Source organism: Crotalus tigris, unplaced genomic scaffold (assembly GCF_016545835.1).
Source record: "Crotalus tigris isolate CLP2741 ecotype Arizona unplaced genomic scaffold, ASM1654583v1 scf7180000017640.1540244, whole genome shotgun sequence".
Lineage (NCBI taxonomy): Eukaryota > Metazoa > Chordata > Lepidosauria > Squamata > Viperidae > Crotalus > Crotalus tigris.
This window is the reverse complement of record NW_024096533.1, coordinates 32,720-46,461: the sequence shown is the minus strand read 5'-3', so window position 1 is coordinate 46,461 and position 13,742 is coordinate 32,720. Positions and strand designations below refer to the sequence as shown.

General features: G+C 34.7%; 1 protein-coding gene across 1 annotated transcript in view; it reads left to right on the top strand.

The window, feature by feature from the left end:
• NELL1 (neural EGFL like 1) overlaps window positions 1-13,091 on the top strand; it is a 390,246-nt gene extending 377,155 nt beyond the window's left edge. Inside the window, exons 13-15 of the mRNA XM_039335359.1 lie at window positions 540-665; window positions 3,686-3,767; window positions 12,827-13,091. Of these exons, the coding sequence (XP_039191293.1) occupies window positions 540-665; window positions 3,686-3,767; window positions 12,827-13,091 (473 nt within the window). The remainder of the gene's footprint in view (window positions 1-539; window positions 666-3,685; window positions 3,768-12,826) is intronic.
• The last annotated feature ends 651 nt before the right edge of the window (window positions 13,092-13,742 follow it).

The window sequence follows — 13,742 nt, the reverse complement described above, 5'->3', positions numbered from 1 at the left end:
TTAGGTTTTTGGAGCATAGCTGGTTTCAGGATTAATATTTTTTTTCTAGGCAAATAATTTGAATATCTCCATTATACCTTATATTGTCCCAAGCAGGTTTTATTATCAGCTTTTTCTAGCTCTCAGTATGTGGCAATCATCTTTGGCACAACCCATTTTGTCTGGAACTTTGGGCTAAAAAATTGAGGAAGCTTGTACGACAGGCACTTGAGTTGTGATTGACTTAATTAAACATTAATAGTTAACTTTCCTTTTCTTATTTTAATTGCTACATTTTGTCTACTTTTGACTAGTGGTAAAGTGATAAGAGAAATATTTTTAAAAAAGCACTTAAAGCATATCTCTATATTTAAAGATGGCAACAAGCAGAAATACACCCAAGTTTGATAGCACAATTAAATTTTCAAATATTCTGCTTTTGGGAATATATTTTGGATGCTTGTATTTAGCATGTTTCCTATTAAAATTGTGCATCTCTGAAAGTAGGAGTTGTGCATTTGATTGCAGTGTCATGAGACTTTTTTTTCTCCTCCCTGCAGATGTTGATGAGTGTGCTGCTAAGATGCATTATTGTCATGCCAATACAGTGTGTGTTAATTTGCCTGGATCATATCGTTGCAACTGTGTCCCAGGATATATCCGGATTGATGATTTTTCATGTACAGGTAAGATTTTAACATGATAGCAATCCCCTATGATAATTTAAAAATACAAGGCGGTGACTAATGGGAAGGAACCAAAATATTATTTGTACCATATGTTAGGTAAAAGTTCTTCCTTGAGGAATAAGAATAGAATAGAATAGAATAGAATAGAATAGAATAGAATAGAATAGAATAGAATAGAATAGAATAGAATAGAATAGAATAGAATAGAATTCTTTATTAGCCAAGTGTGATTGGAGTCACAAGGAATTTGACTGCTGTGCATAAGCTCCCAGTATACATATAAACAGCAAGTAATAGGCCGTAGATCACAAATCATAATTACAATCATTAGTCATACTTCCTTGAATGTAGAAAAATAACTTCACTGAGTAACATACAGAAACCCATGTTATTAAAACTGTTATTTGTAAGAGCTGGGCAAATTTTATATATACCATTATTAATAATATTTATTGGGAAGTTGCAGCATTAAGAAGGCACTAATGTTGAAATATAGTAATTTATATAATCTGATCTATAGTAGTGAAATATAGTTTGTATTCATGGATAAATATAGAATTATAAAATTTACTATTGTCTTTTAAGATTCAAATCTAAATTACTGTGTGTACTAGTTATTAGCATTTTATAATTTGTCAGAATATTGGGAAGTACACAACCAATATTCATGTAAATATATATTTAGTAATTTCTATTTAGAAAATTATTTTCTATTTAGAAAATTTATATTTTAAATCTGCCTCAAAATTGTGGAAATGAAGGGCTCTTAAATAAACTGTTACTATTTTACTTAATGTAAGTCAAATCATGCTTCATTAGACTGCATTAACAATGTACAATCAAAGAAATTGGTGAACTATGCATCTATATATTAATGTTGCCATCATATAGTATCAAATATTATGGTATAGTCAGGATGGGTAGAATTTATCCCATTGCATTTTAAATACCATATTTCCTACCAATTTATATGAACAATGGAGTATAAGATGAAACCAGTGGTGGGATTCAGCCAGTTTGCACCATTCAGCAGAACTGGTAGCTAATTTTTTGTTGCTCAGGCCCAGAATGGACTTCAGGAAGCAGCATCCACACAGAGAACCAGTTGTTCACATACTGTATTTGAATCCCACCACTGGATGAAACTCATTCAAAGCAGCCAAAAGGACAGTAAGGTTTGTTCAGAACAGTTTAGTTCAGCGAAGAAGAATGGAGACTTTGAAAAAGGCACAAAATATGAGAGATGCTTCCCATAACAAGGACAAATAGTTCCAGTGTGAACTGAATGAAGCAATAACACAGGGAGCAGTGAGATGCTGATGGTTAAAGCTTGTTGGAAAATATAAAAAAATTGTATGAGATTTGTAGTTCTTTGGAACCATCACATACTACAAGGTGCTATGTGCAGTGGGGTGCATCTTGATTTTTTTTTTGAAACTTAAGCCTAGCCTGGCAAGTTAAACTATGAGCTGAGTAGTTTATACCAAATGTTTCATTTAAGAAGTAAATAATAAAAGTTGCAAACTGGGTATGCTTTTATGAGTCGAAATAACTGGAAAAAAATAACAAGTAAATTGGATGTACTTCCTGATCCTCAGTGAGTCATTTTTTTCTGGAAAAATGAGACTGTTGTCTTAAATGTAAGACTTTGTGAAAGTATATAATGATTTGTTGGGTTGATATGGAAGGATGCAAGTCTTATCTAGAGAAGGTACCATTTCTTTCTTTCCTTCCTTCCTTCCTTCCTTCCTTCCTTCCTTCCTTCCTTCCTTCCTTCCTTCCTTCCTTTTTCTTTCTTTCTTTCTTTCTTTCTTTCATAATTTAATATTATTCCTTTCCTTCTCTTTCATACTAATTCAGAGTGAGGCCTACAGGCATAGCATTGTGAGGATAGCTGTCCAGCTTCCCTGATACTACCAGTTATTTGACTATCCCACAAAGCAATGGGTGCCAAAGCCCAAATGTATCCACTCCAAAGCTCCCTTTGGATGGGATTGAATAAGGAGGAAAACATTCATTCAAGACTGTCAAATCTAAGAACATGAGAGACAGCATATTGAAGTGTTCAAGGACCAGGAGAGGGACCCAAGTTCTAGTCGCTTCTTAGGCAGAAAAGCCAGCTGGGTGACCTTGGGCCACTCAGTCCCTCTCAACCCTAACCCATGCCAGGCTCTGTGAAATGTCATCATGTGTTTATATTTTTAACTTTTGAGAAACAAGTAGAATGCCAAGAAAAACAATAACAGCTAAGAAAAACATAAGCCTGTCTCACTGAGGGTTTGACAGCTTTATAAAATTAATCATGGTTAGAAGCAAATAGAGATAGGAGAAGTTCATTGAAAGGGAATAGTGAAGGGAAAAGGTGCAAGATGCAGTCACTGTCTTCACATTAGATGATAAATTTATTAATCTCTGACAGGCTTAACTGTTTATTTCCAGGTGCATTCTGTTTCCATCTCTGTATATCCCATTTTTCAATCTAAACTTTTTTTATTTTAAAAAAAACTGACTTTGTTTTGAATGAACTGCATCTGTCTTTGGAGATCAGTTTCATAGCTCATCATTCAAGTGTGTTTCAGTGTGCTTTTGTGCTACAGTGAATTGCTTCTAACCTTCATTTCCCCACTGCATCTGTTTTATGAATTGGTTAGATTGTCTTTGGTAGGCAATAAAAAATTCTCCAGATTCTCATATCTATAAAAGGATGAATTTCATACAGACACTGGAACAAATGCAGGCTGACCTGGTACAATTTTAACAAATGATCTGTGAAAAAATAAACAGTGATTTGCCAAAGGTCTCACTGGAGTACCAAAGACAATCTGAAAAGTATATATAATTGCAGTTTTCAGTATAGATTCAATAGCATTATTAAAAGCCTTTCATGCTTCTGAACAGTGGAAAAAGAACAAGAACCTATTCAGCATGTATTCCCAGTTCATTTCAATCTGATGCTCCAATAAAACAATGCTACCTTTGTTAGTTTAAATTATGCCAATTTTTTGTACCTCAAACAGGGAAATGTACATTATCTAAGATCTTTGATTTTTTTATTGTTATTGATTATATTTCACCTGGGAAAGCAGACCTGCTGAAGATGTAATCAAATGCACAGAGCTCAATTGATGAGCTAAACTGGACCTAAACTTTACTCAATCAAACTACTTTCCTATTATTGCTCTTCTTTTTTTTATTGAAAAGTTTTATACAATATACATCCCAAGACTCACCCACCCCTACCCCCCCTACCCCACTTCCCAGAGCTGAGTACAGGGTTACAAATAAACAATCAAACTCTAAAAAAATCATTACCCAACTATACAAGTAACCAAGACCATAACACACTTTAACTCCCTTATAACATAAATATAAACAAATTAAAAATAAACATAATAATATAAACAAATCAATATTGTTAAACCATACTAAAACTAATAAAAATTAAAAAAGAAACTATTAATAATACTCTAAAGTTTACTCATAGGCTAAATGAAACTTTTTAATCCCATATTTATTCTGAATATAATCTATCCATCTTCTCCAAACCGAAATATATCTTTCTTGTGAGTGATCCTTCAAGTAAGCAGAATTTTTTGCCATTTCTGCTAAATTTGACATCTTAAGTATCCAATCTTCTATAGTAGGCAAAGAATCTTTCTTCCAATATTGCTCTACTAATAACCTTGCAGCTGTTATAAAATTCAACATCAAATTAGTTTCTTTAGCATCACAATCTACAATAACACCCAACAAAAATAGTTGTGGCGTGAACTTTATCTTTCTTTTAAAAATCTTTTGAATGTTCCACCAAATCTTAATCCAAAAAGCTTTTATATTTCTACAAGTCCACCAAATATGAAAATAGGTTGCATCCAAGCTACCACATCTCCAGCATTTGGGCTATACATTGGGATACATATAAGACAGCTTTTGGGGATCCAAATGCTACCTATAAAACATTTTATACAATTTTTCTCTTAAATTTTGAGCCTGGGTAAATTTTACATTTCTAATCCAAATTACCTCCCATGTATCCAATGAGATTGTTTCTTGAATATTTTGAGCCCATTTTATCATACAATCTTTAACTAAATCCATTTCAGAATCCAATTCTATTAAAACATTATAAATTCTCTTTATGTGGGCTCGATTTGAATCTTTAATCTGTTTTACCAAATTCTTATCCCCTAAAATAATGCCAACCTTTTGATCTAAGCTCCACCTAACCAACAATTGGTTATACTGAAACCAAGACTATACAATATTTTCTTCCTTTAACTCAACTAAAGATTTTAATTGCCAATCCTTTCCTACCAATCTATTATTGCTCTTCTTGATTCCAACAGAAGCCATTGAAGCAGCTTCTCTATCAGCTTCTCCACTTTCTTTTCTCATAAAATAACTTTCCTCGTTTCTGCAAATATGCCAGGTGTTGATTATTGATCCTTGCAAAAATCATAAAGTTTTCCTGCTGACTCTTCCTGCAGACTTTCAACAGTGAGGAAGGGTAACCATCTAAACTGCATGAGGCAGAGATGATATTACCTGTTCACTTTCTTAGAACTAAAAGATTCAAACTCAGCCCAAATAACTTCTATTATCTGCAGTGGATTTGACCAGCCAAGTCTGAAGATACAAGTCTTTTTTCTGTTTATTGTTCCTTAATTCAGACTAATTTTCTTTGTGGTTGTATTTGGTAGTTTATCTAGAAGAGTTGAATAGAAATTCACCAGGGGACACACTTTTGTGAAAAGGTTCTTTAAAAGATAGCCCATGGTGTGTCACAAAGTTAGATTTGTAGCAAGACATGGATATATTACAGAAGTAAATTGTGTATTTGTGAAAGCAGAGTTCATCCAACAGCAGAGAAAAATCAATGATGTTTGTAAATAATACAGATATAATAAGCCACCCCTTGTTTGATATATTGAGAACAAAGCATTGCAAAAACTTTTTCTGTGTATCGTACATTATTGTTAAAATTGTCTTTTCACTTGAGCACTGTGTGAGAAAATGGATCTGTTGCTTGTTTAAACATTTGTATAAGTGCATGAGTTCATTCTCAATATTGTTCTCAACATTGTTTCAGGCTCCACTAGGGATTAAATACCAGGTATGATGAAACAGGTTCCCTCCAAATATTTTGGATTTCAGCTGCCATAAACTTAGAAAGCCGAAGTAATACTATAAGGCTCTGAAAATTATAATTCAAAATATTTGAAGGACATGAGGTTAACTGTCCTAAAATATATCATATACTACTCTTGTAATATATTCAGTATATTATATATTAGACCACTGATGCATTATGACAGGAGAATGGAAGTCATCTTCCTATAATGTTTTTGGGATGAGTTAATGGTGCACAGATGTATTCTCTTTTTCCAATTCTGTACAGAAGATAAAAGAATTGTTAGAAAGAGTTTAATTTCTGTGTTCATCTTTGTAGAACCAATGTTTACATTTTTAGGTTTTTAAAATACTAGTGTACAATACATTCATGAACTAAAGATTTCTGAATCATTTGAATATTCATTTTGTAACAATAGATTTTAAAATCTGAGCATACATTTGAAACCTGGCACCCACAGGATTTGTGTTTTATTTCAGGAAGAATGTGTTTAGGAAGGTGTTAATATCCCTTTGCTCCTTAAAAAGAAGAGATAAAGCTCTAAATGCATGGAACTTCAAGTACAATTCTTTTTAGAATAGTTTCTCTCTATTTGTAGAAGAATTAGTAGGAGGACTATGATACATAACTGGACATGATTGTTATGAATTAGTAGGAGGACTATGATACATAACTGGACATGATTGTTCATTACCCAGGGGAAGGGAGGGAGGGAGGGAATGTATGGATAGTTGAAAGAAAGAACACATCCCTACACCAAATTTAAGTGTGCTTGTTCCTTTACTATTGATGGCTGTTAAAGAAAGAAAGAAAGAAAGAAAGAAAGAAAGAAAGAAAGAAAGAAAGAAAGAAAGAAAGAAAGAAAGAAAGAAAGAAAGAATTCAAAATGTCATATCTAAAGCTGGTTGTTCTACCTGTTGTGATTAGATTGGATTTCTTTATATTTAATTTTGTTTCCATTTTTTTTTCATGGTGCTCTTTGGCTTTTAGTACTAAGAAAGGAAACTACAGACCAATCAGTTTAACATCAATACCTGGGAAGATCCTAGAAAAGATAATCAAAAAACAGATCTGTGAACAACTAGAAGCAAACAAAGTCATAATTAGTAGCCAGCATGGGTTTATTAAAAACAGATCATGCCAAACCAATCTTATCTCATTCTTAGATAAAGTGACTAAACTAGTAGACCACCGAAATGCTGTGGACATAGTATACTTAGATTTCAGTAAGCATTTGACAAAGTAGACCACAACCTACTAATTGGTAAGCTAGAAAAAGGTGGAATAGACAACATCACACCAGAAGGATCTGTAGCTGGCTGACAAACAGTACTCAACGAGTAGTCCTCAATGGCATTACATCCACATGGAGAGAAGTTAGCAATGGGGTACCACAAGGTTCCGTCTTAGACCCAGTACTCTTCAATATCTTCACCAATGACATAGATGAGGGAATTGAAAGGGAACTCATCAAATTTGCAGATGACACCAAACTGGCAGGAGTAGCCAACACCCCAGAAGACAAACTTGAACAATGGGCCCGATCCAACAAAATGAGTTTCAATGTAGAGAAAAGCAGTTTTACACTTAGGCAGGAAAAACCAAAGGCACAAATATAGATTGGGTGAGAAATGGCTTAAAAACAATAATTGTGAGAGGGACCTTGGAGTCCTAGTGGATGATGACTTGACTATGAGCCAGCAGTTTGCAGCAGCAACCAAAAAAGGCTAATACAACCCTTGGTTGTATAAACAGAGGCATAGAATCAAGATCACATGAAGTACTAGTACCACTTTACAAAGCCCTAGTAAGACCACACCTGGTATACTGCAGCCAGTTTTGGTCACCATATCACAAAAAAGATGTTGAGAGTTTAGAAAAAATTCAGAGAAGAGCAACTAAGATGATCAGAGACCTGGAGACTAAAAAACACAACGAACAGCTGCAGGACTTGGGTTTGGCTAGTCTAAAGAAAAGAAGAAATAGGGGAGACATGATAGCAGTGTTCTAGTATCTGAGGGGCTGCCACAAGGCAGAAGGGTTAGGTTGTTCACCAGAGGGAAGGATGAGAAACAATGGTTGGAAACTGATCAAAGAGAAAAGCAACCTGGAATTAAAGAGAAACTTCCTGACAGTGAGGACAATCAACCAGTGGAACAGCTTACCCCCAGAAATCATGGGTGCTCCATTACTGGAGATTTTTAAGAAGAGACTAGACAATCACCTGTCTGAGATGGTATAGGTTCTCCTGCTTGAGCAGGGGGCTTGACTAGAAGACATCGAAGGTCCCTTCCAGCTCTATTCTATTCCAACCCTTTTTAATGGGCAAATCCACAAGTCTTTAACTCAATTTTATTCATTTTCAAGAAAAACCTATTGGTGAGACCTGGTTTCCAATATTTTGTAAAAGTACTTATTGTCCTATTGCTGATCAAATGTTAATTTTGTATTATTTTGTCTTGTCTATGCAGTATTCTGACATCCTTAACTTGATTCCCAATTTTTTGCGCACATTCTGCAGCAAGATAGGATCTGTACAATCAAATGCTTTTCTGTAGTCTATGTAATAATTTCTTTTTGGGATTATTTGGCTTTCTCAATTATCCAGAGGGCATCAGCAGTAATATCTCATGTTTCCAGCCTTTGCTAAAGCCAGCTTGAATATCTGGCATATATTTCTCTGTGTATTTGCGTTGGATGGTCCTAACCGTTATTTGACTAGCATATGAATTAAGGAAATTGTACTATAGTTTCCACATTCTAGCAAGTCTCCTTTCTTGAGTATTGGAATATAGATTTTGACCTCTTCCAATCAATTGAGCATTTTGTCATTCTTCAGCTTTGCTGTGATAGCTTGGTTAGAATCCTGATTTAATATTCTTCTATTGCTAAGCTTATTTCAATGGATATTTCTTCAGTTCCTGTAACTTTCTGATTTGATAATAAATGGAGTGTTAATCTAAACATCTTTTAATATTAGAGGCTCTTGAAGTAGGGAATATCTTCTAAGGTATCTTGGATGTTGACAGCTCTACTATATAGCATTTTAATTTTCCACTTGCATCTTATTTGATCTCTTTTGAATCAGTTGTGATCATTAGTATCCTTAGCATACCAAGTCAAGGCTCAAACCTCCTTCTGAGTTCTTTTGAAATACTTTTCATATTTTTCCATTAATTCTACCCATAGGTATCCACAACTACCTGAGATGGCTTAAGGATGATGACACATATGTGCTGATGTCATGACATAAACTTCTCCTTACTTACTGACACAAGTGCAGAAGGAATGGATTTAATATTCTGTTGACATATGTTTTATCACTTTCCTCCATCTCCTGTGGGGACAGTTGTGGACATACCTCTGAGGACCTAACATCTGGTTTGTTTGTCTGTGCCTATATCATGGTGACTAACTATTACTAGTGAGTAGTGGCTAGAGTATTTTGGATTAAAAAGGTATAAAATGTAATTGCTAACATGTAAGTATGACATTTATTTATTTAATTGAATTTAGTATAGCTGCCCAGTTCAACAGCTTACAAGAATCCAATACTAGATAAAACCATTCAAAACATTAAATAAGAACAGCTCAAAGCAGCCTGGATTAAAATAGCCAATAAAACAGCACAGCATTCCCCCCACTTCACAAAACAAACAAAACAAAACCATATTAAGCCATTGCTTGGAACCAAAGCAAAGTCTTTAAGTCTTTTTGGAACCCCAGGAAAGAAGATGTCATTCATATCTCTGGAGGGATACTCTGCTGAGAGTGGGGGCAATGATAGAGAAAACATGTTTTTTAGGTCCCCAAAAGTGACTATAAGGGACACAGAACAAACCCATTCTGCCCAAACATAACGGGTGGGCAGAATCAATGAAAGAAAGGTAATCTGTCAGGAACCAGTTCCAAGGCCCTGAATGGTTTTAAAGATAACAACAAGCACCTTGAATTGCACTCAGAAACCAACTGGCAACCAATGCAGCCAGTAAAGTAATGGTAACACATGAGCACAGCAAGGAGTGCCCATTACTGTTTGCACTGCTACATTTTGAACCAGCTGTAACTTCCAGTTGATCTGCAAGGATAGCTCCAAATAGCTCCATTTCAATAGTCCAGTCATGAGGCAACCAAATCATCCAGAAGGACTCCCAAGTTGTTCACAAGTCCCAAATGGGAAAGCACAACCTCATCCAAGACCAACAGTGGAAACACCTGGAATTAACCACTGAAGAAGGTGAACTACTGTGACATAGTGACCCCCATTCCCAAGCCCCACAAAAAGAAGAATGTCACAGTCAACAGTTCTGAAAGCTACTAAGAAATCAAGGAGCACAGGAATAGATGCACTACCTTAAATCCAGCTCTGAAGCTGATCTTCAGTGATGCTAGCTACTGCTAGAAGTAGTAAGTAAGTGGTTTTCACTAGAAGCTGTCAGTAGCAATTAACTGGCTTACTGTTAAGTATATTGCCTGCAGTTCTGAACAAAGGAAGCCAACCCTAGTAATTACAATCTTTAACAATATTATTAAGTCTAGCTTGCTAATTTACAGGAAATAAGTATTAAATCTGATTACACATTTGTCATTAATAATAAAGTCATTTGTTTGCGGTCTACCCAAATACCATAATATTGATGCGTTGTTTTAGCAGTAGCTCTGTTTTGTTTGCCAAAGCTCTGTTAGATTTACTAAAAATATTTGGAAACTTGTTCTCAGAAGAAAATTCACAATTTGTCCACAATTTTGTATTAGCTATAATTCATTCTCCATCGGTATGGATATTCAAATTTGCTTAAGTAAATTGCCCATACAATGAAACAAGGAAATCTCTAGCTCTAGTCTTCCATTTGCCCACCCTGTTATTATTGTTTTTATCATCCTGCTTGAAATCAAGGTAATATTTTGAAATATTTAAGCCAATAATAATAGCTTGCCAGTTCATTTGGAGGCAGGGCCTAACAGGTATAAAGAACAATTGAGCAAGCAAGTCTATGGGGAAGGAAAGGAAATGGGGAAGTGTTTTATCCAGAACATAATGAATTTGGATGATGTTATCACACTTATTTGGAGCAGAACACTAGTTCTTTTCGACATACTATGATGACAGATAGCTTTCTTTAGCTTGAATGTAAGTAGAAAAGGCAGCTCAAGTTTTCTAGTTGGCTGGCAGGCTCAAATGAACCAAAACACAATATGAAATCAGCCACATTATGCTAAGGACAGCTGTGGGATATGTTGTCATGCATTTGGGGACATTGTTGTCATGCAGCTCAGTCTTTATCATAGTTGATGAGCAGATCTTCCAGCTTGGAAAGAAGCTGAATGAAGAAAAAAACCCAACAGCTCATTTTTACAAACTGAGAAAATATGTTAGTTTATAATAGACCCTCAATCTTGGGGCAAAATAGCAGAGAAACACAGGGCTTGGGAATTCATTTTCATTTTGAATTGCAGATGATCAAAAGAAGGTAGCTGCATATTCCTTTTTATGATTGTTTTTTTTCCTTTTATTTTATTTTTTGGGTAAATAATGTGAAGACTTGACATTTACATTGGAAGAAACATGTAATTATTGTGCCTCATAGATTATTTATATACATTGATAATTGGCATATCATTGGTACTCTATATGTAATTTTTTTATCCTACTGTTGTACTGTTTTATGATAAAAGAAATGTGACTTGTGTGGAAAGGATTTATAGTATTTTTTATTAAAATTATAATTAAATTATAAAAACTAACAAAAAAAGAAAAGAAATAGAAAATGCAGAAAAGGAAAGAAATAGAGAGAAAAACAAAAAATATAAGAATATACTAAAGAAAAGAAAAAAGTATAAAGAAATAGTTTCTCCCTTCATCACAAACATAAACAATTTTAATAATTTAAAATACAACAAATGATCCATTCTTCCCATATCGTATCTTTTATCTATAAACAAATGCTTAAAGGTTTTTCATTAAGTTCTGGTCAGCAAAAGTCTACTAAGGGTTACTAAAGATAATTCCTCTCCTCTCCTCTCCTCTCCTCTCTCTCTTGGCAATGAGCTGTCAATAATTAAATAATTAAATTATTGATTCCAGTGATTTTTTTCAGAACATCTCTTATTAAATTGATGTGAGATCTAAACTCTAGAATCCCACAGATCACAGTTTGAAAGCTCTTGGATAGATCAGTAAAGTTGCAAGCCTTGAAACCACATACTGGAATTGGTGCAAGATAAATTTCTCAGCCATAGTTACAGAGTGGCTTGATGAGCTATTTTTTAATAACCACTGGACTTTCCAACAGATGTGTTCTCCTAAATCCTAAATCCAGGTGGAATGCTAACAATGAAATATCCCCTGGAGCAGAGGAAATTTTTACTAGTATGTATCTCAATTAGGAGAATTTCTTCCTGGGCCTGTTTGCTGTTACGCATTTTTAGAACAATGAATCAATTGATATCAGAAACCTCCTGATTTTTGTTTACAGTATTTTGTAATCCTCCATTCCTTTTGCAAACCAGCACAATGGGGTAGCTGCTAGGTAAGGATATCAACTCATCCTCTATGTAATCCAAGGACTGCTGTGAGCCAAGGTAGTACTAAGTTTCCATTGCATATTTTGCAGTTGTTCCTTGCTGATCATTCTCTTGTATATAAAAGCAGTAATGCCTGAAGGCACAATGAAGACACAAAGAATAGACAGCCAATGAATCCTGTCACCACAATCTTACTTGGCAACTATCACATACTTCTACTAGAGTTTCTTTCTTTTCATATAGCAAACAAAGAGTTCTTGTGATTATTTGATTCAGAAGTTTATAAAAGTTCTCCTCCCTACTCTCATTTTAAGCCAGATCTCAGTTTAACTACAGTTGATGAGATCACAGATCCTCAAAATTAGTGTGTGAATCTTACCAACAGTATGTGGAAAGTCTCTCAAACAGATAATTACTTGGTAATAAATGCATGTTAGAGGGCATATTGTTGATTACTCAGAATAGGGGCAGCATATTTCTCTGACTTTCTAAAAATCTGTAGATCAGACTATCCAACAGAATTGAATGGCAGAATTGCTGTTAAGCGCTGTGGAAATCAGGAGATTCAGACAGTTCAAATGAGTGTAAAGGTTTATTTCAAGCTTAAGCACTACCCATATATACAGCCAAGATATCATAAAGGAGTTTGGTTTGAACAAATGTGCCACCCTTATCATCAACAGGGAAAAGTAAGGAAAACTGAAAAAATCAAGATGTCCTACGGAAATAACATCAAGAGTCTGGATGAAAAAGATCACTACAAATAGCTGGGCATTCTTCAAGTTGACAATATCAAGCACACGAGAAGTCAAAGAAAAGGTTACAAGTGAGAGTGAAAAAGATCTTAAAGTCCAAACTGAGTGGAAGAAATACCATCAAGTCAATTAATATATGAGCAATTCCAGTCAGATACACAGCTGGAATAATGGACTGGATTCAAGCAGACCTAAAAGCTCTGAATAGGAAGACCAGAAAAATATTGACAATAAATCATGCCATTCTTCCATGCAGTGAAGTTGAGAGACTCTACTTACCAAGCAACATAGGTGGGCATGGAAAGTTGCAATACACCAGACAGCTGAAGAAGAAAAAAGGGCATTGCCCAAAGGACAATAAAGAAGATGCACTGGAGCTATATACTATGAAGGCTTACTGACTACTGGAGAGAGCAACTGGTCTACAGGAAAGATAAAAAAAAAGACTGGAAAAGAGACATGGTAAGGCAACATATTAATGGACAATACATTAAAAAAAACTATCAGACAAATCAGATAATAACAAAATTTTGAAAAACTAAGAGCAGGCAAGTTAAAGAAAGAGACAGATAGGCTAACTCTGGCTGCACAAGGCCAAACTTTAAGAACAAATATAGACAAACTCAGAATTGAGAAAATAGCAACAGACAACAAATGCTATCT